Raw genomic sequence first — 27,911 nt, forward strand, 5'->3', positions numbered from 1 at the left:
GGTTTTGGAAATTGTTGAACCGGAACCGAACCGCGAGGGTGTTTCGCGGTTATGGTTCCGGTTCCAAAACCGCCGGTTTCGGTTCCAAACCGACGGTTTTTCACGGTTCCGAACTGCCGATTTTTTGTGGTTCCGGTTTGGAACTGTTCGGAATCGGCGATTCCGGCACGGTTTCGGTTAAAAAAATTTTGTACCTGAACTGAACTACGGTTCAAAAATCGACGGTTTCGGTTCGGGAAAATTCTCACAGTTTCGGTTCAGAACCGTAACCGGCGGTTACATATCGAAAATTCCCAGCAGCCTAAAAGGGCATTTTTGGGTGGAAAAATGTCGAAAGGATCGATTTTGAAATAAACTATTAGTTCATGGACTACTATAGATATTTTTAAAGTTCAGAGACTATTGTCGAAATAAATTCATAGTTCAGGGACTATTTTGTAATTCATTCAAAATTAAAACACGTGCAAAAAATAAATGTTTCCTTTCCAATAGGAAATATTACGATTACTTCTTAAATACTATTTCCTCTGTTCCATAGTTTTGTCATTTTGGTATATTCAATAGTAGTGGAGTTATTTTCTTTTTAGTAAAAGTTAACATATTTCTTTTCACTTACTTTATTCTTTTTTCGTTTTTCTATTTTTTTCCCTTTTCTACTTTATCTTTCATTTACTTTAACTTACTTAATACAATTTTTCTTAATTCGTGACGAAAAGAAATGTTTACTTGGAGAGAGTACAAGCTAAATCAAATAGAGTGGTGGAATGAATTTGAGGGAGTAAAATATATAAACCGTGAGCATACACGCTGTCGCTGACCACAGACCAATCTTCTTTCTCTATTGATTCTTTTCAACCGTTTTGAGTCCCGTACACATTGGTATTCTTCTGTCATAAGCTTTGAGCAATTTTTCATTTTTTCTATTGTTATTGGAATCGCACTATTTGGATCTACAAAATCTGCTATTCAGTGTTTGTGAGCGGATTCAGTTGAAGGAAACAGTCGATAAGGACATGGCAGGCCATTACGATCGGAATCCATTTGACGAGGAAGAAGAAGTGAATCCATTTTCTGTAAGTGTTTCGCCTTCAATTTCCATGAATCGTTGAATGTTTGGTGTCGGTCACGTTTTGTTCTTGCTTTTAATTGTTTGGGGATGTAATTCCGTGTGCTCTTCAGTTGAACAATTTGAATTTGAAGTTGAAGGTAAGGGTTTCGATGATGATTTGACTTAGGTTGACTGATCTTTTAGTGATTTGTTTTAGGGCTTTTGTATGTGTATTACTATCAAATGATTTCACAGTAATTGACTGGATCTAATAAAAATGCAATTAAGAGATTCAGCTGATGCAGTTAACTTGTAGAATATCTGAATTCAAACAATTTAGAATGATGAACAGAGAGCTCTCACATTATTATGTATCAGAAAGTGTTCCAGTGATTTGTTTTTATTATTATTTTAAGTTCTTTGGCATGTTTGTAAGTTTTGTTTACTTTAAAGAATTGACATGCTTGTGTATCTTCTTATATCCAGAATGGAGGGAGAGGAAAGGCATCGGGACAACAATTTAGTGGAGGCTCATTCTATACTGTGAGTTTCTATTAATTCTCTTCCTTTTGGAATTTGGAGAGAGCTCTCAGAGTTCTCCTGCATTTATAATCACACCTCTAGAAGGAAGAGTTCTTGTATACTGGTAGTATGATCTGTTCTATAAAATTTATGTGAACTAAATTCTAGTGCATCACCATGTTTTCTGGCAGGGGCTGGAGATGTGTAAAAATGGTTGTGTTGCATGTGCATTCAGTGAGGATGCAATTTCTGTTTCTAGTTTCTACTCATGAATGATCAAAGCCATTTTTTTATATATTTGGAGTTATGATGAATGAAATACAGCCTATTTATTTGGGGAAAATCTTAAATGCCTGTTTTCTGTATTTAGACATCTACCAGTTATTATTTTGCGATCTAATCAGCTCCCCATCCAGTTAGGTTTCCTATGTGGTGGTTCACTTACTCTGTAGGAGACATACTGTCTGGTGGCAGTGTAATCGGTCTGACATATAGTATCATATTTATACTCACCATCAGAATTTTGGACAAAAATATGTTTGGATTGAATTGTTTCTTAATCATATTAATATGATTTTTTCAGACTTCTGGAAGTGTTCCTCCTGCTGTAAACTCAAGGCTCTCACCCCTCCCTCCAGAGCCTGCTGATTTCTACAATCCTACTGCACCAGTCGATATTCCTCTCGATAGTGCTTCTGTATGTGCCTTTAAGTAAATAGTTTAACATGAAAGCATGCAATGGTTATTTGTTTCCACATTGGAATGTCTTCCATGACTTCTAATGAAAGAATATTTTAAATTTAGGACCTAAAAAAGAAAGAGAGAGAGCTACAGGCCAAGGAATCTGAACTCAAGAGAAGGGAACAGGTAAATATTGATGGTTACCCATGCTCTACTGAGTTGTAATACTATTTTCTTGGTGAGCTAACATTCTTGATGTTGTTTTGGCATGAATGAATGTAGACTAACTCTTCCTGGCCATTAATTCCTTGGAGAAGCAGTTTCTAAATATTTAAGGATTTTTTTGCTGAAGTTTATTTGTGTTTTCTGAACTTTTAATAGTACTATTTTATCAGTCAGGAGTCAGCAAGCATCTCAAACTGCGAGCTATGATTAGTTGTCTTTCTGGGATAAAAGATTCTTCATACATAGTGTATAGTCTAATTTATTCACTTCCACCTTTTCTTCTGAAACCAAAAAAAATTCCGTATCAGTCCATATGCTCCCAAGTTCCCTGCATTTTCTGCAAATCTAATCATATAGCTCTTTGAATGCATTATTTATCTGTGTACAAAAGTTAATGTTTAAGGGTAAGGATCACATTGCCTGTTATGGTTATTCATACAATGTCTTACATGATGCTCGCTGGACACAAAAATGTTTAAGTCCAAGAACTTATCCTCTATTGGACGACAGATGTGCATAGCTATTAGTTCTGAAAAATGTGTCCTAGGATGAAACTGCTGCACAAAGATTGATTTTTGCATTTAATGTTTAAATACTGAATGTTATTTTCAATTTCTGTTGACGCTCTGCAGGAAGTTAGGCGGAAAGAAGAGGCTGCTGCACGAGGTGCTTTATATTCTCAATTTGAATGTTCTTATAACCATATCTCAGCACCATTAATTAAGAGGAGTCTGCTTTTCTTGACCATCTTGTAATTGGAGCAAATCCAAGAGGAGTTCCAGTGTTGCACTAAAGTCTTTTTTTCTTTGCAGCTGGTATTGTTCTCGAGGAGAAAAACTGGCCTCCATTCTTCCCTATCATTCATCATGACATCGCGAATGAAATACCGATTCATTTGCAGAAGATTCAGTATGTTGCATTTACAACCTTTTTGGGTATGTAAACCTTTGTACATATGATGCTCTGTTGGCTACTTGAATTTGTAGCTTTTTCTCGTTTTCTACATCCTTCATTCACAGACTTGGAAAATTAGCATCTTAAGTCAGACAGCTGACTTTTTTCATACAGCTTGAAGTAACCTCCAGAAGATTGTGTTATGGAAATTTAGCATATTGAATCATTGATTGTGCATAGTTAGGCATATAACATTAACTTTTTTTGTTTTGTTTTTTCCCGTTGCATAAAGCTAATGATTATTTGTGGCTGCTAATAACTTATGGTTGTTGGAAGAGTACCTTTGGAATTGTGCAAGTATCTTATAATTTCAAATAAATTAGAGTTTCCAAATTGTTTCCATGCAATACATGACCCCTGTCTCAAAAGGTTATGTTTCCATGAAGTAATTGGTTTAATTTCTTTTACATGTTGCTGGTTTGTTCACTCGGTCTTGGATTTTGGCCCTTGGCATGAGGCTTCTGGTATCACTTCAAAGAAGATCTTCACTGAATATTCTTGTTGCTAATCAGCTAATCATGCTTTTTCTTCCTGGTGAACAACAGGCCTCTGTTTTGCCCTTCTCTGGAACGTTATAGCTGTAACTACTGCATGGATTAAACTGGGAGGTACGTTTTATATGAGCTCATAGTCTTTCCTTTCGGTATGTGTATTTTAAGTGGTTTCCTGACCAGACCTGTATGTTTACTAGATGCAAAGATCTGGTTTCTTGCTATTATCTACTTTATTTCTGGGGTTCCAGGAGCATATGTGTTATGGTATCGACCGCTTTACCGCGCTTTTAGGTTGGTAATATCTGTACCCCTTTTAGTTTTCTTCTTCTTCACAAAATGGGGAAGAGGATATTGGATAATGAATTATCGGAATTCCATCTGATGATGAAAATCGTCTTTTGAGGCTTTGAGGATAGAATGCATTACATCTCATCTCATCTCATCTACATATAGTTTGACTGTATCTATACTATATGTAACAGGACTGAAAGTGCTATGAAGTTTGGGTGGTTTTTCATGCTTTACATGGTAAGTTGATTTTATTATATTCAGAAATGGATTTCCATCTTCTAGTGAACGCACAATCATGTTTGATTAAATTGATTTTTACAGCTGCACATTGGCTTCTGCATATTTGCTTCAGTTGCACCTCCTGTCGTTTTCAGAGGAAAATCTCTAACGTAGGTCGCCTCACTTAATGTGCATAAAATCTGTTAATTTTTCGATTTCATGGAGCCCCATGTGTTTTACGTTTGTCTTTCTTATATATTGTCTTATCTAACCCCGTCTGTTGACAAATTTTTAGAGAATCGGTCGAAATTGAAACTCCAATCTTTTTCTTCATTTGGTAAGTTGTTATCTCACGTTGTCCTCAACGTTGTTTCTGCAGAGGTATCCTCCCAGCGATTGATGTAATAGGCGACCACGTGCTAGTTGGGGTAAGTTGGCGTTATATTATTGTCAATACATACGCTGTTCAGATCTTGAGTTATCAGCTAGAAAATGCACCGCTACTTATTCATCATCGTTTTTGTTACACAGATTTTCTACTTCATTGGATTCGGGCTATTCTGCCTCGAGTCAGTTCTCAGCATTTGGGTCATACAGGTATGAGCACAACATCACTTACAGAAAATGGAACGGTCTCACCTCCTATCTAATAATGCTCTCTCATTTCACAGCAAGTCTACATGTATTTTCGAGGCAGCGGGAAAGCTGCAGAGCTGAAGCGCGAGGCAGCGAGAGGAGCGTTGAGAGCAGCAGTCTAATACCTCAAGTGCCATTTCATAGATGAACATATGTAAATCATATTTTGAAATTTATGGTATTAAAATAATGTTTTTGAGAAGATTTTCTGAGGGAAGGACTAGGAAGGATTAAAATTTTTAAAAAATATTGGATGTAGAAGCTGGATCCACCTGCTCTGAGTTTGATGATTCATAGATTGTTTGTTTGTAAATTCATTCTTTGGCATTTCTGTTCCATTTATGAATACAATTAGGTACACTTTCCTTAGCTGAATTTTCTATACCTAACCACCTCAAAGTAATGCTTTTAGTAAGAAATCCACTTCAGTTAGCCCTAAAACTTGTCATCATCATAAATATTCCCAGAAAATTGCGAAACTGTTCAACCTAACTACTAACTTCAACAAGGCTGCAAGGCCACAAATTTGACCTAAGCAATGTTACTTTTAATGTCTGACGCCTTGTTGAGATATTTCCAGTGAAGAATCAAAACAGCATTGTTGTCCAGTTATGCTTATGCAGAAGTGCTCAAAACCTCATCTCCTACACGAATGGATACGGGAGTGGGTCTGGACTCAGCAGCAGGTGGCATCGGTGGAGGCTTTGTTGGTCTTGCATGAACTTCTTTGAGTTTCTCTTCAGGAACATCGAACTGCAAATCGAAAGAACGAAGCAATACTTGAGGCATTGTGTTAAATATTTATCTTGACCGATTAGATTCCGAAGTGAGCTTTACTTACCTTGTAACTGCAGCCAGATACGCAAGCACGAAAGCATTCCTGAAAGCAAGAATGAAATTAGGCACAAGCAAAAAGAAAGAAATATTCAAGAAGTTGAGGTGGCATGAACCTCTGAGTAGGTGACAGAACCAGGGGAACGATCAATATAGGCGCTCCACTGCTTGTCCTTGAGGACAGGGTCTTTGTAGCATATCTCGTCGCACTCTCCCACACCTGAGTTTATACATCACTAGCATCAGAGTTTCCTACTAAATTCATTACAAAGCAAGAATACCAGTGTGTTTATAAGGAAATAAATACAAGTGCAGATTCAAACTTACATTCGTCCCATGTGTCACCATCAGCATCACATCCCTTTTTGCAGAATACTCTCCCTAAACGAAATCAGTACATGGTTAATCAGATAAAGACAAATTCATACAACAAAAGGCAGGATTAGGAACAGAAAGTTCTACTCGAATACAGGCTACGTTGTATATTAGCTGACTTATAAGAGAATGTTTTCAAACAATGAGCCATTCTACCTATTTTGTACCTGAAACCATTCTCCCTAAACCCTCACATATATGCATCCTTTATCATCGAATGCAACTGACGATACCCAAAATGGTCATCCGAATAATTAAAAGATACCCTAGGGGCAACCATTCAGTTGTTATATGTCTCTTTCAAAAATATATACCACAATTTTAAAGAACACTAATGTGTGCTTCTAAGGATAAAGGCATGATTTAACTAAGATACAGTTAGAAACATCAGTAAATGCCCAACTGGGAAAAATACAATAAATCATTCACCATCACAATTATCCTTCCCAGGCTACAACATATGGGGCTCAAGAGCATCACGATTATTACAAATTTGAGGTTATACATTACAGAAATATATCTATTGTTATGATGATATCTCATAACTTTCCCACAAGCATCAATTTTGTCTCTCTTATACAGAATTAAACCAAAATGGCACTCATTTTACATAACAACAGCTTTTACAATACAACCCCTCAAACACTTAGATCAGAGGTTCTAAAACCCAATAGCAAAATTAATGTTATAATTAACTGTTGGAGGTTATATAACATTATGAAAAAATCATCTACTCTCATCTCACGACAAAAATATCAATCCCCGTTATCTACATTCTTTGAAGACATGATGACTGAAACGGAGAGATCCCTCGCCGGCCCTAACTACATCAAAATTCTCCCACAAAGAGCAATGATCTCTACCCTATAAAGATTCAAAACAAAATAGCCCCTTTTCGCATAAACAACACTTGCTGTCACAATACAACCCTCAAAACACAGTTTTTACACCATTTTGATCAGAGATTCAAAAGCCTAACACTAAAACTAATGATAAACAAATCTCCATCTTCTCACTGGAATCGGCATACATAAACTCATTATCATTAGCCAGAAATGCAACAGGAAATGGATGTCGTTGATATCAAATTGAATCTCACCATCATTCGAGAATAATCTAACAATCTACAACTATGATCTGACACAAACAGGAAAATCAAACATAGAAAAAGTAATCAATTTCGAAAATAGAAAAGAGCAAAGCTTCTTAACCCTAACATCCAGAATCGACATTAACATGGAGAAAAAACAAAAAAATTAAAAATTATTCAAACAAAAAAAAATATACATGGAATTTGAACGAGAGAAGCGTATTTGTGGGTGCATTGAGAGTTGCATGGAGGCGCCCATTGTTCTGGAATCATTTCTTCGAAATTGAATTTTTAATATTTTGTTGTAATGAAATCTGTATTTCTTCTTCCATAGCGAAGAATGAATTGAAGAAGCAAAGGCTAATTTGGTAAGTTTGCTTGTGCTTTTAGCTGGGCTTCTGATTGGGCTTGATCGAAATGTTCTTTTCCGGCTTAATTTCATTTTTAGCAAATTGACACAAATATCACCAAATTTAATTTTAAAAATTATGTCATAATTGTGATGTTTATTTTAATTTTCCTATTAATTTAATTAGAGAAAAACTACACTTCCTCCATTCTCCATTAATTGACATCGTTTAATTTGACACGGATTTTAAGAAATGTAGTTTTTGTCCCTTAGTTTTATTCTACTCCCTCGGTCCAATATAATTTTACACACTTTGACCCAGCACATGTTTTAAGAAATGTAATAGAAAGTGAGTTGAAATAGTTGGTGGGATGCAGGTCCTACTTTTAAAGTATTGGTTTTATAATAAAATATGAGTAGGAATGAGTTAGTGGAATATGAGGTCCACTACCAAAAATGGTAAAAGTGAAATGGGTAGTGAGACGGCCCAAAATGGAATACTGGGTAAAATTATATGGGATGGAGGGAGTATGTGTCAATGTTTTAAAAATCGAACGGGTGAGCAAACCGGTAAAATTACTAATTTACGGTTCAACTGATCTGGCCGATTCAACCACTAGTCTGAACCACAATACTATAACAATAGTATACAATTATATCAAAATTTATATATAAAGTGTTATAAATATTTGGTATATGGTAAGATATTAATGGATTCAGCAGATAATTAGAATAATTATTATAAGCAAGTATAAATATAATTAAATAATATTAAAATATGTAATTAAATATATAGGTATACGAAGGAACTGGCAGCGGAAGCGTAGTCGCGAGTTGATTATCATAATTTTGACAATTATTAATCGAGCAAATAAATCACATAATAATCAGATCTATTTAGCAGATTATTTAGACAAAATCTATTCGCGTAATTCTCACATGTATCATGCTCATAACTTGAATTAATCATGCTTTAAGATTATTGAAACCTAAAACATGCTTTTCTACGGAGCAGAAATAATACCTAATTAATTCTCCAAAGAATTGAAGATGGCTAGCAGCTTCTCCACGTGACGCTTTGAATACTAGACCACGAGATCTTCTCTCTGGTTCCCGAACTGTACTCGATATCGGTGTGGGCTGATCTCACCGGAATACTAGGACTTAAATAAAGAAGACAGAAATTCTACTCCTATGAGGAGATGAAAAATTCGAACCCTACTCTATATGGGGGGAACGAAATTTGGGCTATATAAAATTATGATTTCTGTCTCATTTATTCTCCTATTTATATTAAGTTCTTTTTGGACCCAGACAGGGATCTATGGAAGGTTTTGGATATGTGCTCATCCAATTTACTTTTTACTAATTAAATTGAACCCACAATTTAATATAAGCTTTAATTGGAATATTACGAGCAGCCACTACAAAAGTAATATTGAACTCTCCCCATCCAAATCCGAAATTATAAGTAATCCGGGTTTCCGTTTTAACTTTCATTTCCCGCGCTTAAGATAAAAATGTCATTAATTAATTAATGTCTGCTATGGACTTAATTAATTAATTTCTTATTAATTCCAAGAGTGAACTTAGCATGAAACGCTTTTTTATTATTCATAGAGTAATCAAACTCCAACTAGCTAGGTTCGAATAATAAAACCTTGTTTCGCGCTCCTCTTGAGGACATGATCAAACGAGACTCACCTCGCGCACGATTCAACATAATAGCAATCCTAGCACCGCTAGATATTAATCACCACTACCCAATATATCAGGATTATTGGGTTACGAAAAACCCGCACCATTTGATAAGTCAAAGTAATGCATAATCAATACCGTATGCTCAATGCTAACCTACATTGATTAAGAAACAAATATTTATCAAGACCTCGCCTTTCAGTAGATAGCCCAAGGACAAGTCTTGCTGTTAGATCCGTTCAATGCTTTACCACACCAATGTCATCTTATTTCAGTAAGGCTTAGAAATATGTGGACTGACATTGCAACCTTTCACAATGGATAGTCTAATTCCATCTAGGTTGTGAAATTCTTCTTTTTATTTGTTTAGGACTGACCGTGTTACCTTAAAGTGGACGCCGCCCACAACCGGTCTATTAAAACAAAGACTTAGACTTTGTTAAGTTAACTTATACATTTAAACATGGAATTAATATCCATTAAATGTAAAACATAACGACATTATGACAAAAATAATCTGTTTTATTCATTGGAAAATAAAATAAGAGTTTTACAGTATTCAATCACTCGAAACGTGATTTCTAGTATACAAACTCTAACAGTGTTGATCAAATATATGAACTTGGATAGAAAAATTATTTAAATGTTATGTATCAATAGTTTTTAATCATCTTTGATTTACAGTAATTCAGGCGTGACATTCGCCTATTCGATGGTCTTCTAATTAGGTAGGGAGTGTTACAAAAAGTGTCTCGTTGAAAAAGTTTCCGGTGAAATGACCAAAAAAAAAGAGAGTGAAATCAACATAGCTTCATGTGACCATGTATTTTGGGCAAAAGCAAGAAGTTGACTAATTAATAGTACTTCCTCACTCATTCGATATGGGATGGGTTTGTAACCCAACAGTATAAGACATACGAATTGCTCCAGAGTGCTGACACTTGAATGTGATTTCCTTATGGAAAAGATTTCAGTAAATAACTACCATATTATTATTTATCCTGCCTATTTCATTCCAGTCTCGCTTTCTCTGCTACTCATCGTTCCAGTCTCTGGCTTCGTGAAATCGAGTTCTCGCTTTCTCTCTCGCGAAATCGAATGGCGAAGGTAACCATTCTAGTCATCATTTCCACCATTTCCCTCTCAAGCACCACCCTAGGTTTCCAACAACCTGGTGCTTCTCGCCCAAATCTCCCTGATACCCTTAATCCACCAGTTCTTGGTGTCATCCAATCCCCAATTAACCCAATTCTAGGGCTTGGTCACCAACCTGAAGTTTCTTACCCAAATTTGCCAAATCCACCGGTTCTTGATTTTATGGAAGCCCCAAGTATGCCAATACTTAGGAGCCCAAACTCTCCGATTATTGGTTTCATGGAAACCCCCATTCAGCCTATTCAAGGATTTTGACAAACCCCACTGTCTCACTTTAATGTTGATCAACTGAATCCTATTTTAGTGGAAGATCCTCCATTACCCCCATTTCCTAATTGTGGGCTCGATACTGGGTTGTCTCCTAGTGAGACAATCCATGAGGCCAATTACTTGAGGGATTTTGATGTTGCATATCCTGGGTTTGACAATTTTGAAACAATATGGAGTAGTGAAACTTACAACTTCGAGTCTGATCGTTTTTGTGTCCCTTTAACAATCTCTTCTGGTGTTATCTCCGGTCTGCCTCTAATTGCTCCTTTTGATAATGAAGTTGTACTTCATGAGGAATCACTACCCTCATCCTCCATGCATCTCTCTTCCTCCACTTCCTCCTTCCAATCCACATTGCCAAAGTCGCTTTCGCTACTCGAGGATTCCGATGCTTCCTATTCCGACATGCCACCACTCGAGGATGTCGATGCTTCCTATTCTATTTCGACATGCCACCACTCAAGGATGTCGATGCTACTACACCAATGTCATCTTATTTCAGTAAGGCTTAGAAATATGCTGAGTGACATTGCAACCTTTCACGATGGATAATCTAATTCCATCTAGGTTGTGAAATTCTTCTTTTTCTTTGTTTAGGACTGACCGTGTTACCTTAAAGTGGACGCCGCCCACAACCGGTCTACTTAAACAAAGACTTAGACTTTGTTAAGTTAACTTATACATTTAAACATGCAATTAACATCCATTAAATGTAAAACATAACAACATTATGACAAAAATAATCTGTTTTATTCATTGGAAAATAAAATAAGAGTTTTATAGTATTCAATCACTCGAAACATGATTTCTAGTATACAAACTCTAACATTATATTATGTCAATACTAAAATTTAGTGACTGATACTACTCTATCCGCCTGCCATAAGCGATTCATATTTCATCTTGGAGCGTCCTACATAAGGTTGGTTGGTTCATTTTTGGCAAAATATAACACAATTACCCTATCTTAGTTTATTTGCTCTCCAATCTTATTCTCTTTCCACTTAACTCTCTAAATATCATTTTTCTTAAATCTCACACTCAAAATAAACACATCGCTTATGACAGGACGGAGTGAGTTTTAAATTTTATAATTGATAAAAGATAATTAAATATATATCACACTTAGAAATTAAGGGTTGTGATAAATTGCTAACTAACTAGAAATTCCAAATTAAGATCAATCCTTAGCCATTAGATTTAGAGATATAATGTTTGAAATAATACCAAGTAGATTATATTTTTAAATAAAACTAACCACTTTCTCTCTTCTCAAAATCATCTTTAAACTTTAAATTTACATAATTCTCCCGATTTAAATTATTTTTCATAAAAAATATATAAATTAAAGGTAATTTTATAATAATTCTAACGAGATGTCAATTGCATATATTCCGACGATGATCAGATGATGAATTTAATAATTTCTATTTCCGTTTTTGTATATGTTGATAAGAAGATTTTATATCAATAAATCCATAAAAAAATCTCAATTTAATGCATGTACAATATCAATAAAACTATGTACTTGTGTTGAAAATTTCATGTTATTATGTTGATATTTGTAATACACTGTGTTGATATTTTGTCTACTATTAATTGATATCCGTGACCGTGAACTTTAATCTCATCAACTCATTTTAAGATCAAATGGTGTAGAATTGGTTTTAGTTGTGGATTGGAGTAGTGCATCTAATTTAACATAACCCATAGAATTAATTAATATATAATTGAACATTTTAGTTTATAAAATTATATAATGCCAAATTATTAGTTAATCGATTTGGGCAATAACAAACGACTCAATCATCTCCAGGAGTAGGCCCAACCTCGGCTAGTTTGGGCTCACCGGCTGGGGTACGCCCAAACATGATCGGAATAGGACTAGACTTGGCTGGAGTGGGGCTTTCTGCTTGAACAAGAGTAGGCCCAGCAGCCATGCCTGGATCGGGCTCTCCAGCTAAGATAGTGCCTGACTTGACTACAGTAGACCCGAACATGAGGGGAGTAGGGCTGGACCTAACTGGTGTGGGCCCATCAACTAGGGTAGGATCGGAATTGACTATAATGGGCCCCTCCACTTGAACTAGAGTAGGAGCTGGAGTGGATCTCTCTATTTGAACAGGACTAGGCCCAAATTTGACTCAAGTAGGTGTTTTTACTCCTATTGAAGTATGCTCACTAGCAGAGGTAGATTTGGACCCAATTGCGATTGGGGTGAGCCCCGTGGCTCGGACTGAAACGCACCAGGTAGGGAGTATCATGGCGGTTCAGGCCACGAGGGACCATTTTAGTGCAATCATATTTGAGAAGATTGGAGGGGATTAATGTTGGGAATATTTTTTAGCATGAATTGGGATTATATATATATATATATATAATGAATCGAGTTTAATTAACTAGTAATAGGTTACATGAATTGAAGGTGACTTATTTTTCATGTTCATGGATTTGGGATGCATGGATATAGTGTGTTGATAATATACTTTTATTTATACTTATCTCAATATGGTATACTTTAATTAAAACTCACACCTTACGCCATTTTGCGGTTGAAATCATACATATTTACACCATGCCCATTTTTTTCCGCCAATGTGAAGATTTGAAGATGGATTGATGAGAATTGAAGTTTGAAAATTTTCTTCATGATTTTATTCTTTATAGTTTATTCCATACGTTGTTCTGGGTGACTAATTAAAAAAATACACGTTGGTACAAATATAGGTGGCGTTTTGGTCAGTTTGTGAATTTAATACTAAATTTTTGTGGTTGAAATTATTACAAATTCAAGCTGGGATTGGAAAAATGACCTAAAGGTCTTTGCTTTTAAGGTTGCTAAGATCTAACTAAGCCTGAAAAATAAATTACTTTTTTTCTAAAGTTGATATCAGTATATAGTATACTGTATACAATAAAACTTGTCCTTTTTTAAGATTGGAACGCTTACATGATAATTATATCCAAAATCTGAATCTATGGAATTAGTAAGAAAATTAAAGCAATTACATGAAACTATAATTTCCATGTCTAATTGAAATAACTTTTTCGTCTAGTTCTATTCTATTACTCCATCTGTCCTATAAAAAAATATATTTTGGGTTCTATTCTATTTCTCTCTCGGTTTTACAAAAATAGACATTTTGGGTTGAGCGCGAGTTTTAATGCACAATTGATAAAATAAGAAAGATATTGAGAGAAAAAGTAGTTAAAGTATTGTTAGTGGAAAATAATCTCAACTCATTAGAGAGAAAAGAATTTTTAAAATTAGTAAATTCTCCGTACATATTTTGTGGGATGGATTAAAGGAGAAAAGAGCTTGAATTCTTATCATAAAAAAAAAAAAAAGAAATAGTATAAAACTAAAAAATACACTTTTCGATAAACAATGACTTTTTTAATAATGCACACTTGGCATTTTTGTCCCAAAATATATCAACTTGCCACATGCATTGTTAGCCATCAAGTCCACCTATTGAATTTTTGTCTCTTCATTTACACAATTCCAAAGTTGGGAATTTCTAATGAAAAATCTACCAAAAGGTGTTAACGTTGAATGTTAAAGTCGCCAATATTAAGTCATAATATGTTGATACAAAATTCACCACATCAAAAAACATTGCATCCCATACTCATATACCACTAATTTACATATTGCAAAATACATCTACAAGTCTTTATTTTAATCATTAGATTCTTTAGTAAAAAAATTTGTTTAATTATATCTGCATTTTTTTATTAGATCTTTTCATAATTTTTTTTATTTCATTAGGTTTTTATAGTAATACATTTTGATTTGAGAAGTTATTTGATTGAATATTTATTTAATAAATTCATAAATTAATGAATTTTTCCTATTTTAATTAAATTAATTAATTTTTTCTCTTATTATTTTGAAATGAATGCAGTTGTAATATCGACTCACACATCATTAAAAAATTAAAATTTATGAATTGACAACGAACAATATCAATAAATTTTTCATTTTTTAGTGATTCTTGAGTCAATATTACAAATAAATTAATTCCAAAATAAATATGAGAAAAAATAATAAATTTAATTAACACAAAAAAGTTAATTAAATTTAGAATTCCATTAAATAAAAATATAACTCAATAAAAAATTAAAGTATAAAACCTCTTAAATCAAAATGCATTAGTACAAGGATCCAATGAAACAAAAAATTTGTAAAAAGATTTAATGAAACAAAATGCATTGGAACATGAATTAGAAGAACCTAATAAAATAAAATCAACTAATACAAGGACCTATAGATGCATTTTGCCATTTGCATGCACTTAATTATATAAGTAAAACATACTATTAAAACGTATATATTACGTGTGCAAAATAAAAGACAGTAAAGTTAACCTAATTAACCTCATAACTTTGTCAAAAGGCCATTTTCATATTTTTCAACCTTACATAAGTTTTTCGAAATTTTTATTTGGCAGCCCTTTTCTTCAAAAGTTTTTGATTTTAGCTCCCTCTAAGATATTTTCCTGCGTCTGCCCCTGGCAATGAGTGGTCATGTAGTGTGAAATGCATCCGAGCAGCCTCATTTCCATAGTCTTGAAATGAGATATTTGCAATTTGAGTTCCATTCTCTCTCTTCTTAGGGTTTGATTTTCTTTCATGAGGGAAGTGATCCCATCCCGATGGCCGCCTCTGGAAGCTTCTAGAAACTGCGGGAACGTGCTCGGCTCGACCTTCTTGCGGCTGATCTCCACCAGCAGGTGCTTGAAACCTTTCAAGAATTTATCGTGCTTGAATTCCCATCGTTTGGATGCTGTTTTCTTGAAGCCCTAGTGTGAAAATGTTAGTACTTCTTTATTCAAAAAGTTGAGAGAAATGCTTTCCCCATGTAACTCATATTTTATGTAGTTTTGTAAAAATATTCAATTTTGTGATATGCAATACAATTATATAGCCGATACATATTAAGTACTAGACAAGAACCAAAAGAGGACTATTATCGCATAGGTTCCTCACCTCTCATGAAGTTACCAAATAGTACTTATAATTTTGCATCTGAAACAACATCAAGTGTTCAATTTAATTAAGAAATCATAGCTTAATATTTGTTACAATTATACTCCCTCTATCCAACGAAGATGACCTTTTTCTTGGGTAGCACATAATTTTATGTAATGTAGTTTTGTGTGTTAAGTGAAGAGTGAACATTACTCCTTCCACTAACTCATCACAAAAAAATAGACAAAGTTGTAAATGTTACGGATTTTAATGCGCAATTGCTAAAGTAAAAGAGATAGAGGAAAAATGTGGTAGAAGTAATGTTATTGGATTGTGGAGTCTACATTAGAATTCTAAAACTTTTCATTTTTAGAATTAGTTCAATTTTGATGGACGGGCCAATATAGTAAAATTGATTTATTTTTTGTGGACAAGGGGGTATTACCTTAAAAATTAATTGGAGTATACAAAAGTATAATTCACGTTCTCTTAACTTTATGAGCAGTTTCCTTTAATAAGGTCAAATATCCATTTTGAGTCAAAATTATGTCTTTACATATTATAGAAATATAGTAACACATATTCCAACTATATGCCCTTCAATTCCAAAGAATGAAAATTCTTTGACTAACCCTAGTCCCTTTATCCAATATACGATTCAAAACAGTAGCATAACTATTTTGACTAAACAATACATTATCTTTCTCCCAAAAACTAAACAAATATAAGACAAATCTATTCGACCATAAACTTAATTTAATTGGGTAAATACATAAAATTAATTAAGAAAAATAGAGATGACTCACGTAGGTATTAAGCTGTCGAACGAAGCTAGAGAAATTGTTGTGTTTGAAATATTTAGGAAGCATGAGTTTGGAGAACTCCGCCGGCGACCATACCACGAATCCGTTTCCTCCCGAGTTCCACGAAACCACGCTGGCCGCGCCACCAGCCTCGGCCGCGTCAAGGAGGTCGAAGGTTTTGGATATAAACGGGGCGGGGCACTTTATTTTTTTGGGCCTTGACCCGACCCGGCAAGCTGCATGTGGAGCGGCCATGCTACCCCTTTTGTGTTTTCTAAAGTGGTGAAACCCCATATTGTTAACTATTTATATCTATATTAATTGCCTCTTTTGACCTTTTGTTGTGTATGGAATTTTTTAAAATATTTAATTTGAAAGATCAATTATATTCCACATTATTGAAACTTGATGGTCAAAATAGTTTAATTAAAATATTCACAACCAAGGAAGTACCGAGGATCACACCTTATAAGAGGGAGGATTATCCATTCATATAAATAGAAATGATCATCACTAAATCGATGTAAACTAAGATTTAAGAGATTTTTAATACGCCCCCGCATGTATGAACCGGAATGAACATCGGACTTGCACAAGTGAAATAAACAAGACAAGATAAAAGAGATAAAGAGATACATAATCAATTTGGGTCCGCTCTAATACCATATTAGGAATAGGCCACTTCGATCAGTCTCATTGTCGGCCGATTAGTACTGTAATAAAAACTCCATTAATCGGCCTCCGACTCCACGACATTAAACTCTACTTCTGCCCCAGCCCTTCCATGTTCAATTTTCAAGATTTCATCATGGTGTATGTCAGGATACATTACAATAAAATTGCAATTTCATGAATAAATATCTATTGGCCATCTTCCGAGATTCACACAATCTTTTGGGATCACCTTAGTTTAAACGACTCTGTTGAATATATAATTTAGTATATTCACATTCGTTTTCATCTCTAATTAGAAGCAACGACACCTTTAAGTGGAAGTAGACATAATTATTCTTAATTTAAGCCAAATTAAAGCTTTCGGCGGTTATGAGTTTTTTCTACATACTTTTTTCATGTGAGAAGATATTGCTCCATACTTTTCTTTTATTACAGAGCTTTTGCACGTGACAGAAACAAAGAGAGATATAACAACGAAAAGGAAAATTACTTGATATTATATTTGGTATGATCTCATTTCACAAAATGCAATTTACGATTTTTCATTTCCCATGTTTTATTTATTAATTTTAGTCAAGCATGATTATTGTTTAATGGTTTCTAATTATTGATGATGACTTTCTCATGACTTTGATTTATATGGAGTATCATTAAGATTTAAATTTTACTACAGTAGTTTTTAAGTTTGTCATTCAGATATAAGCTTTTTTCTGTTGTTTGAAGAGCTTATTTGAAATGAATACGACGAGTAGTAGTTGTGAAATTAAAATGGTTGTATGAAAGTTCAAGGCAGTGTAAATTTACTCGAAAATTTAGTAAACCAAGATAGTATAAAATAGTAAAGTTTTTTGAAACGGATAGAATTGAGACAATTTTGACCAACACAAATAGGTGTCAGCATACGACTTAACTAAAAAAATTTTAAAATATAAATAAAAAGAGTCACATTTGATATAAGCCTAAAGTTTAAAAAAATATTAAAAAATAGTGAGTTAAAAAAATTAATAGAAATTGCAAAATCTAATTGTTATTGTGGGAAGGAGAAAGAATCGGTGGTGACGTCAATCCTAGTTATCTCAAAATTTTATTTGTAAGTAAATGGTAAGTACTATGCTGAGTGAAGATCCAAAAACAGAAACACGAACTGAGACAGCAAGGATGAGTTTGAGTGATGATTAAATCCAAGTTAGGATCAAAGATGAAATATTATAAGAACGCTTGTCAATTAACAAAATATAGTCATTTTAAGCTTTACACAAAAATTATTTTCATCTCATTTTACACTAAACTTCAACTATTTTTTATTGATATCCCTCTTACTATCAATTTTGAATTAAAACACACACCAGCCACTACCAAGACTATTTTTTTAGACAGGAGAAAATAGACATTTACAACAAAATTGCCATTAAAAAGTTTTCCAATTAAGTGCCGACTGAAAACAGTTTGTTCAGGTAGAAAATACATAGATTGTTACAGCCTCACCTCACAAATGTATAACGCCCTCTAATTTGTGCATTCAAAGACAACACTCATCTTCTATAATTAACTTACCATGACAATTGGGGATTCAACAAACGCCTTGATTCTCACTCAGTTGCGCAGCAATTACCTTGAATGTTCCATAGTCTGATGAATTGGTGTGTCCAAGTCCGACCAAATTAACCGCCCTTCTTCTTTAGATCTTTGTTTTGCTTAATGTCCTTGGTTAGCATTCTAGGAGCTATAGCCATAGACATTAGTTCTTGGAATAGCAGCTTGCAAGCATATGGAATATGAACCTGCAACAAATTACGTTTAATATAATCACCATGTATATCTATTCGGAATTAAAAACAAAAAGCTGCGAGATCCAAGTTATTTCTTACCTGTACGATGTCAGTTTTGTTTTTGCACCCTCTGCATTCGAATGAATTCTTCTTCAGGTTAGCGATGGCTATTAATCCACATCGCTCGCATACATGTATCCTGTATGCGTCACTTTGATCAAACAACCTTTCCTTGAGAAAATGAGCTGCTCCATGTGCAATCATGCAGTCTCGTTCCATTTCACCAAAACGCAGACCACCATCACGCGACCTTCCCTCAGCAGGCTGCCTCGTCAGAATCTGAACAGGGCCTCTACCCCGAGAGTGAATCTTGTCATCAACCATATGCTTCAGCCTCTGGTAGTAAGTGGGACCCAGGAATATCATAGACGAAAGACGCCTGCCAGTGTGCCCATTGTACATGGTCTCATAACCACGCATCTGATACCCACACTTGTGAAGGGCTTTGCTGATATTGTCCACGGTTACATCAGTGAAAGGAGTGGCATCTCCCTCCTTCCCCATATGTGCAGCGACCTTCCCCATGATACACTCAATAAGCTGACCAATGGTCATACGGGATGGAATAGCATGAGGGTTGACGATTATGTCGGGCGTGATGCCTTCCAACGTCCATGGCATGTCCTCCTGCGTATAAGTCATGCCCACTGTTCCCTTCTGTCCATGTCTACTACTGAATTTGTCTCCAATTTGAGGAATTCTAACTGATCTCACCCTCACTTTGACAAATCTCAACCCATCAGCATTTGTGGTCAACAGGACTTGATCCACCATTCCGGTTTCACTGTGCCGTAAGCTTGTACTGTGATCACGTTTCGTGTAACGAGCAGCTTGCCCTTGGGCATCGTCAGGAGCTATTGGAGACGTTTTTCCAATAATCACATCCTCGCCAGAAACTCTGGTTCCCGGGGGTGCAAGCCCATCGTCATCCAACTTATCATAGGAGCCGTGGCGCATGCCCATGGTGTTAGTTCTATCAGGACGTCCAAAGTCCTCTTTGACTAATGTCCCCATCTTCTTTTCTTCATCTCTATATGAACGGAAAAATAGAGACCGGAAGAAACCACGGTCAACTGATGACTGATTCATGATAACTGAATCTTCTTGATTGTACCCGGAGTAGCATGCAATGGCAACTATGGCATTAATGCCAGCAGGTAGCTGCCTAAAATGCAAGTGCTCCATAGCCCGAGTTGTAACGAGTGGTTTTTGAGGATAGTACAGCACATAAGCCAAGGTGTCCTGATACAAAAGAAGCAAAACACTAAATACAAGAAATCGTCAAGCTAACAGCCCCGCCGGATGAATTTAATGGAAGATAACTGTACCATTCGAAATTGGTAGTTTGTGACGTAAATGCCCATAGCTTGTTTACCCATAGCTGACTGATATGTGTTACGTGGAGACTGGGAAAGAGGAAACATATCAGCCAACTGAAGAACAACTACAGATGTGATAAGATTGCCACAATATTTACCTGGTTGTGATCCGGGAAGGGAATAATTGAAGCACAAACGCCTAATATCAAGGAAGGATGAATTTCACAGTGCGTATAAGTATCTGAATAAGCCTCCTGCGGTCTTTCCCTTGCTTGAACCAGATCCTAAGAAAAGAAACAAAATTTTCATCATCCCGTGAATGACATCTATAGTATAGAAACTGGCTTGCTTGATAATGGCTCACGTGTATTGTCATAGAAATCATAGTTGTTTCCTCTTCTTCTGTATCTATGTATTCTATGAAGCCCTTTGAGACTAGGTCATGCCAACCACCATCATCAGGAGATTCCTGGGATCAAAGCGCATGATATGACAAACAGCCCATAAATATAGAACACGATAAAAAAATTTCAGATGACAAATAGCCCATATAAGACTGTCAGACATACTCTCTGTTGCAAGGCCAGGATATCCCTCTTTTTTATAAGAAGTCTTTGCTTTTCCACAATAAATAAGGGACGACTGCAGCGACCATAATCAGTGTATATCCTGAGTTCTTTCAAACGAATATCTCGGACCACTCCAACTTCCGTGTTGACATCGACCTGTAAGCAGAACAATAACGTCAACCTCCATTAGCTGGTATATTGCAATAACACTATACATTACATTGTAGAAATCATTCACAAGTGAAACAAGAACAATTCTAGTGAACTAGTCAGGTGTGATAATGACATATGTTAGAAAATACACCACCATCGAAGATCTGGAAGCCAGAATTCTTCATCCTGCTTTACAAATCAAGGAGCCTAAGAACAGGAGACGATGACGAAAAACAGAAGTATGAAAGGAATACTTACACGCCTCCTCAAGCGTCTTAGTGTAGACACCAACATATCAGGGTTGCGATGAATACCAACCCAACAGCCATTTACAAAGATCTTAGTGGCTTGAGGAATGACGGCAGGAGATATTTCCTGAAATATAACCGTAATATATAGTGATTAAAGATATATCGGCATGAACATCATAACCGAAATTGAGCTTCATAATGGCACATTGCACGCAGCACCTCAAAATTCTCAGTTCCCCATTCCTCTAAAAATTCCAAAATTGGATATGCTGCTGAGCCAACTGTAATATAAACCATCAATGCAAGGTTCTTCACCAACCCACATGCCTGTCAGAGGCCAAAGAAAAGGTAGATTCAGAAGGAAACCTCAAAAGAACTATAGCCCAACTAATACCTATGCACAATGCACACTTACCTGTCCTTCAGGTGTTTCTGCAGGACACATCATTCCCCACTGGGAGTTATGCAACTGCCTTGGTTTGGCCAGTTTCCCTACAAAGATAAACAAAAGAGGTTATATAAAAGATAAGAGTAATTAAAAGGAACAACAAGAAGGGAATGACCGCCAAAGCATTTTATAATGAACCAAGATAGGCCAGTTACCTTCACGGCCTATAGGAGAGTTAAGCCTTCGCAAATGGGACAAGGTAGAGGCATAAGTCAAGCGATTTAACACCTGTGACATTTCAAATAAAACAACTCATCCACCTTAGCACTGGATTTGGACCACAGAAAACTAAATGGATGTTTAAAAAATGGCTTGAACAAATGGAAAGTACGCAATTAAACCTGAGATACCCCAGCTCTTGTACCAGCTGCATTTGCTTGGCCCCAGTTACCAGTAGCAAGTGAGTATTTCAAGCCACTAGTGATGGTTTTGGCCTTTATTGCAAATTGTAAATTCACATCCTTGCCATTGTCTACACACTGCCATTGTACAGAAACACGTAAATATATTAAGAAACATAAATTGCATTTGCATTGCTATCCAAGTAACAAAGAAAATCAAGAAGGTAAATAAACCTTCTGCACGTAGGACCTAACATCCCTGGTTAACTTTCTGAATAGCTGCACCGTAGAGAGAAATTGGATTTAAAAAGTCAAAATTAGAGGTAAATAGTCAAAATCAACGCCATGGCGGGAAATGCCATAAATCGGTGTGGCGATGGCGTATCCATCGCCAAATGCTATGCAATAGCGCCATATCCCCACTATATCCGCTATTTGACAACATTGGTAGAGAGAAGATCAAACTTCACATCAACACTTCATTTCTAAGGTTAAAAGACTGCAATAAAATGTATATAAAAAAGAAACCATTCGGAAGAGGCCTCCCAACAAAGGACCAGCAAGATCTAGTCTTTTATTGCCATAGTGGTCTCTATCATCCTCTGCTCTTCGGCCTAATGCACATAAAAGAAGCCGATGGATGATATACCTGGAGAGAACAGAAAATGATAATGGTTCAGGAGCAGCAACCACAGACATGTAAACAGAAACTTACAAAAGAACTCCTTACCCAAAGTAATAAGCCTTTTTTGTCTCACAATACTCCCCAACACCAACATGAGGAAGCATTTCTTTCTGAAGAATCTCTTTGGCATACCTGCATAACAATTGGATATATAGATTAGATGAAAATAAAACAATAAGGTGAAGTGTAACAATTTCAGCAACACAAACTTGATTCTTTTCTCTTTGGTGACACCAACAGTGGCCCCTCTTTTCCCAATGTAGTCAAGAGCAACCTGCATTTTGTAAGAAGGTTAGATTATTACAACCCTAACAAAGGAAAAGGTTGAGGCTTATACTAGGTAAAACATCCCTGTACAACAATCAGATGCGGTAAACTAATAAAGTTCTGCAATGCCAGAAAGAATGATAAATGAAAGAAAACGGACTGAGCTGCAGACAGATTTCAAAGCTTTGCAGAAGAGTTCGAATTGAATGTCAGGTTACCCAAAAATGTCAGTACTTAACATTCCAATGCATTCATGCTCCCCCCTACCCAAAAGGAGAGAACCCTAAATCCCTACATGAATTAAACTAGAGGAGAAAATCTATTCTATACAACGACCAGATATGAAGCACCCACGTAGACTAGATGCAGAGAAGAGCAGCTGATGCAACAATGCATGAAGAGTACCTGTTGGTTCTGGATAACAAATGCTTCTTCTAAGGAAGGCCGAAGCAGTTCCATCATTTGAGTATCTTGAAAATTGTAGCAGATATGCTCTAATATATCTTTGTCGGCAACAAATCCTAGTGCTCGAAACACAATAATGATAGGGATCTCAGTGCGTATGTATGGGAGGGTAGCACGTATATACTGGCCAGATGAGCCCTGCAAGTAGAAAAGCATTAGACTCATAAAAACTGTGTTAATAATATGATAACTAACACTTCATTAGAAATGCTATTACCCCTTTGGCACTAGTTCGAGAAAGCATGCGGACAAACATGGTACTGGGTGGCCTGTTTTGTGTCTCCGCCATGGACCTAACTTCAGCCACATAGGCATACTTGTTTGGTTGCCTCTTTTTAAATACATAGACGTGATTAGTGCTCATCTTCTCCTGAGCAATCAACACCTTTTCACTGCCGTTGATGATGAAATAACCACCTTGGTCATATGGGCACTCCCCAAGTTCTGTCAAATCTTTCTCAGAATTCTGATATAATGTGCAATAACTTGACCTCAGCATTATAGGAACCTATACAGACCAGACAAAAACCATGGTGTTACAAAGGCATGTTTACAAGATCATAAAGCACCCCTCATCACCACAAAATGTACCTTCCCAATAAAGACTTTTGTGAAATCCTGAGTCTCAGTAACTTCCTCCCCATCATGACCTTTCTTTATGACTTTCTTGGTCACATCAACATACAATGGGGCTGAATACGTCAAATTCCTAAGCCTTGCAGCCTTGGGAAACAAGGTAGCTGTTTCTCCATCAGATTCCGTCATCATCGGTTTACTGAGGTAAATCTGACCAAAACTGATCTTGTATATAGTCTGCATTAGCAGATTAAACAACATACATTAGTTCCTAATTCTGGAAATCACAAAAGTTCCTCTAGTTGTAAGCAAAATGCAAAATGATGCTCAAAAGTCGACACTAAACGGATTCACCAAGTTTCTCCCAAATTATCATGAAACTACTAAATTCGATCAATTTATTCTACAAACTGACAGTTTAAAGTAAGTCCACGGATCATTGCTCTATCAATTCCCCCAACTTAGCTCTGAAATTCTGTTAAAGGAGCCCCACTCCGCTTGTCTAATTCCAGTAACAACGTACGCCCGCAGACAGTAAGACTCAGTCCAGCCATGAAAACAAGATTCACTATCTAAAGCTTGTATGAAGTATAGAATCAATCAGAAATTCAGGACTCACAAGAAAAACCTACTCACACAACCAAAATCCAAAAAAAATAGTCTCATAGCTAGGGCCTCAATGTCCTTCTGTACTCTCTTCTTTCTAAATCCAGGTCTAGAAATTTCAAAGATAAAGGCACTCAATCTCCGTAGAGTTCTCACAATTAAACAGCCAATCCAAATCTGCTTTAAACCTCTTACTTCCACCTTGCTTCAACTCACCAATAACCTTTCTCAAATCGCATTACCACAACCACCAATTAAAACTCAACTAAACCCTAACTACTAAACCACTGCTCTAATCCACTAAAAAACCTAACAATTTCCTCACAAGCCCAAATTCAACGAAACAACCGCGGAGTAAATAACCTCAGCAAAGTCCGGCTGGTGTCCAGGATTGTGCTGCGACTCAGGACGGATCTCGATATCGGCCGACTCGTCGACAATCTCCTGCATCGTGTTATTGATGAACTCATCGAATGAGTCGAGCTGCTGCCGCACCAGACCTTTGTCCTCAAAGTAAGCGCTGATCACCGCCCAGGCATCCTCCTGCGTGATATCCTCCTCGCCGTCGTCGTAGACCTCGCCATTGTTGTAGCCATGCTCCTTGCCGTTGTCTCCATGCTCGTACTCATCATCCATGTACATTTTTGCCGAGTGATTTCAACCGTTCAATCTTTCGAGGATTCGGATTGTGGAAGTCCAATTGAAGTCAAGCTCAAAAACCCCTCCGATTTGGGGGAAAACTAAAGCAGTTCCAAATAGAATGAATTTCGAGCGAGGCGGCCCTTTTATAGGTGGAGACTCTTAGCGCGGTAAACTGGTGTCAAAAAGCTGTTTACAATTAATTGAATCCTGATTTCAAAAAATTAAAGAATCTAACTAGCAAAATTACAAATTACTTAAATTTTAATTTCCGAATAAATTGTTAGGTAATTTTTTCGTACGTACTAGTTTTAGGTCTTCACTATATTTGATGTATCTTTAAATATCGCTTTGTAGTAAAACTTGATCACCATTTTTCACTCATCGTACTCATTTTTGGACGACTCACTCAAATGCTCCTCACTCGCGCCTCCATGGCTTCTCGTCAAAGTTGTCTTCCCGTTCACCTTTCTACTTCATGGCTCATGACCCATAGGTAGGCTCCTGCCCGACCTCGACTCTATGTTTTCTCGGTACCTCCATGAATACTCTCATCTACATTGGAATGAAAATTGACGCAATCGGCATCCCTGCTTGCTAAGTATTGTATGAAGGTGGAGGCTTTTGTTCTTATCAAATCAATTTCAAACTCCAGTTTTCTTGGTGAACTTCGGGTTGTCTCTAACAATGTATCGCTTGTCCTTGTAATTAAAAAAGTGTTTTATTTTCTTTATAAAAGGCCCGAAAAGCCTCTTTTGGATGATCATCCTAGCTTACGTCGCTCGATCTACCTTCTACAAAATTGTTTGTGTATGTATTTATGATCTTCTCCAAGAAAACTCTGACCATGTTGCCGATAAGCTAGTGTTGGGAGATTTCAATGAAGAGACGTGACACTCCTTTTGTTTGCGCCAAATAATATTTTTTGTAGTTGGTGATTGAATTAGATCCTTCTTCCTCGTCGTTCTCGTTGTCACGCAACATGGATCCCAAAAGGTTGAGTGGACTATAATTTGAGCCTTTAGAATATAATGGGAATTATCAAAATTTTAATAGTTGAGATCGTTTAAATACAAACTCCTTCCGTCCCATAATAGATGACACAGTTGAAGAATAGCATGAGATTTTAGGAGATATTGTTTTGTGTATTAGGTGGAGAGAAAAAATAGTATATTTATATTAATGTGAGAGAGAACTTTTACCAAAAAAAGAAATGTGACATCTTTTGTGGGACAAACTAAAAAGGAAAATGTGACATCTATTATGAGACGGAGAAAGTATTATTTTGTTCATAAAACTGCATAAATTATTGTTGTAGTCTTTGGTCGAGATAGAATGGATAAAATTGCAAAAAATGAAATTCACGGAAGAATCCTTTTTTGTGATTGTTAGGATTAATTCAACTTACATGTACATCACAGATTACATGTCATAGAAATTAAACTCTAAAAAACCATCTGTCGAGAAGATAACTTACGGTTTTGATTTTCCAAAGAATTAACAATGGCATGTGACTTCTCTATGTGGTGTTCTTCGTACTCTATATTGAATCTTATGGCATTTGTCTCAACTCCAGGTATAATCTTTTGTGTGGGAAAAATACGATTACATTATACCAATAGGACTTGACCGTTCATCCTAGACAAAAATACGAGTAATCCAGACTTCCTATTTCATTCAATCATTTCTCAAGTTTAATATTTATATACTTATTCTTTAATTAATTTAAGACTACTACTAATTTATATATTTATTAATTAATTTAAATAAATGAGAAGAGAGTAAAAAGAAAGTAAAGTAAATAAGAAGAAATATGTTACTTTTATTAAAAAAAATGACTCTGTTCTATGGAAAGGGAAGTGGGAGTGTATTGAGTGAATATCGAAAAACAAAATGAAAGATTATAAGCATGCTTCTCAATTAAGCTTTACAAACAATTTAAATTCAATCTACGTATAGTACTCCCTCTGTCCCTCTGTTTACAAACAATTTAAATTCAATTTACAAACAAAATGAAAGATTATAAGCATGCTTCTCAATTAAGCTTTACAAACAATTTAAATTCAATCTATAGTAGAGACGTTTCATTTTCATCACTCGTTTTAAAAAAATGATGATAAATAATAAAAATAAAAAAAAATATAATATAAGAGAAATAATATAGCTCTTTACTTTACTTTCTATCCACTTTAACTATTTATTAATAATTTTTTTAAAACAAGTACTCAAAATGAAATGCCTCCACTACAAGAGGGACGGAGGGAGTAATATTTTCCATCTTATTTTCCATTATCAACACCTCTAACCATTTTCTCTCGCTCCAGCAACTACCAAAACTATTTTTTTAGACAGGAGAAAATAGACATTTACAACAAAATTGCCATTAAAAAGTTTTCCAATTAAGTGCCGACTGAAAACAGTTTGTTCAGGTAGAAAATACATAGATTGTTACAGCCTCACCTCACAAATG

The 27,911-nt window shown here is 35.7% G+C and overlaps 4 protein-coding genes across 8 annotated transcripts; 1 reads left to right on the plus strand and 3 right to left on the minus strand.

Annotated features, from left to right (window-relative positions):
- The first annotated feature begins 786 nt into the window (after positions 1-786).
- LOC125213757 (secretory carrier-associated membrane protein 3-like) lies at positions 787-5,383 on the plus strand. 3 transcript variants are annotated; one of them, XM_048114478.1, is made up of 15 exons: positions 787-879; positions 971-1,073; positions 1,535-1,591; positions 2,154-2,267; positions 2,375-2,437; positions 3,109-3,142; positions 3,289-3,411; positions 3,841-3,894; positions 3,976-4,038; positions 4,122-4,215; positions 4,407-4,452; positions 4,537-4,604; positions 4,814-4,862; positions 4,966-5,031; positions 5,106-5,383. In XM_048114478.1, the coding sequence occupies exons 2-15, from the start codon at positions 1,014-1,016 to the stop codon at positions 5,190-5,192; spliced, it is 978 nt and encodes a 325-aa protein (XP_047970435.1). In that variant the 5' UTR covers positions 787-879; positions 971-1,013; the 3' UTR covers positions 5,193-5,383. The 3 variants fall into 3 exon arrangements, with proteins under 3 accessions (XP_047970435.1, XP_047970436.1, XP_047970438.1); XM_048114479.1 differs by having other exon boundaries at positions 810-1,073; positions 3,289-3,385; positions 3,848-3,894; XM_048114481.1 differs by lacking the exon at positions 3,841-3,894 and having other exon boundaries at positions 810-1,073.
- Positions 5,384-5,499: 116 nt separating this feature from the next.
- On the minus strand, positions 5,500-7,702 carry LOC125213758. The gene is made up of 5 exons (XM_048114482.1): positions 7,567-7,702; positions 6,232-6,285; positions 6,021-6,124; positions 5,912-5,950; positions 5,500-5,823 (listed from the first exon to the last, which is right to left on the minus strand). The coding sequence occupies exons 1-5, from the start codon at positions 7,640-7,642 to the stop codon at positions 5,686-5,688; spliced, it is 411 nt and encodes a 136-aa protein (XP_047970439.1). The 5' UTR covers positions 7,643-7,702; the 3' UTR covers positions 5,500-5,685.
- A 7,311-nt stretch (positions 7,703-15,013) lies between these two features.
- Positions 15,014-16,880, minus strand: LOC125217066 (heat stress transcription factor A-2b-like). Of its 2 annotated transcripts, none has more exons than XM_048118890.1 (2): positions 16,622-16,880; positions 15,014-15,637 (listed from the first exon to the last, which is right to left on the minus strand). In XM_048118890.1, exons 1-2 carry the CDS (start codon positions 16,871-16,873, stop codon positions 15,305-15,307), a joined length of 585 nt encoding a protein of 194 aa, XP_047974847.1. In that variant the 5' UTR covers positions 16,874-16,880; the 3' UTR covers positions 15,014-15,304. The 2 variants fall into 2 exon arrangements, with proteins under 2 accessions (XP_047974847.1, XP_047974846.1); XM_048118889.1 differs by having other exon boundaries at positions 15,014-15,646.
- Positions 16,881-18,695: 1,815 nt separating this feature from the next.
- Positions 18,696-25,514, minus strand: LOC125215808 (DNA-directed RNA polymerase II subunit RPB2). Of its 2 annotated transcripts, none has more exons than XM_048117368.1 (19): positions 25,166-25,514; positions 24,212-24,433; positions 23,838-24,128; positions 23,561-23,758; positions 23,098-23,162; positions 22,934-23,020; positions 22,732-22,852; positions 22,438-22,482; positions 22,204-22,341; positions 22,018-22,090; positions 21,830-21,906; positions 21,634-21,741; positions 21,422-21,538; positions 21,013-21,166; positions 20,806-20,918; positions 20,600-20,725; positions 20,451-20,528; positions 19,162-20,364; positions 18,696-19,074 (listed from the first exon to the last, which is right to left on the minus strand). In XM_048117368.1, exons 1-19 carry the CDS (start codon positions 25,442-25,444, stop codon positions 18,955-18,957), a joined length of 3,615 nt encoding a protein of 1,204 aa, XP_047973325.1. In that variant the 5' UTR covers positions 25,445-25,514; the 3' UTR covers positions 18,696-18,954. The 2 variants fall into 2 exon arrangements, with proteins under 2 accessions (XP_047973325.1, XP_047973326.1); XM_048117369.1 differs by having other exon boundaries at positions 20,806-20,910; positions 21,011-21,166; positions 25,166-25,513.
- Between the last annotated feature and the right edge of the window lie 2,397 nt (positions 25,515-27,911).

Source organism: Salvia hispanica, chromosome 3, assembly GCF_023119035.1.
Source record: "Salvia hispanica cultivar TCC Black 2014 chromosome 3, UniMelb_Shisp_WGS_1.0, whole genome shotgun sequence".
Lineage (NCBI taxonomy): Eukaryota > Viridiplantae > Streptophyta > Magnoliopsida > Lamiales > Lamiaceae > Salvia > Salvia hispanica.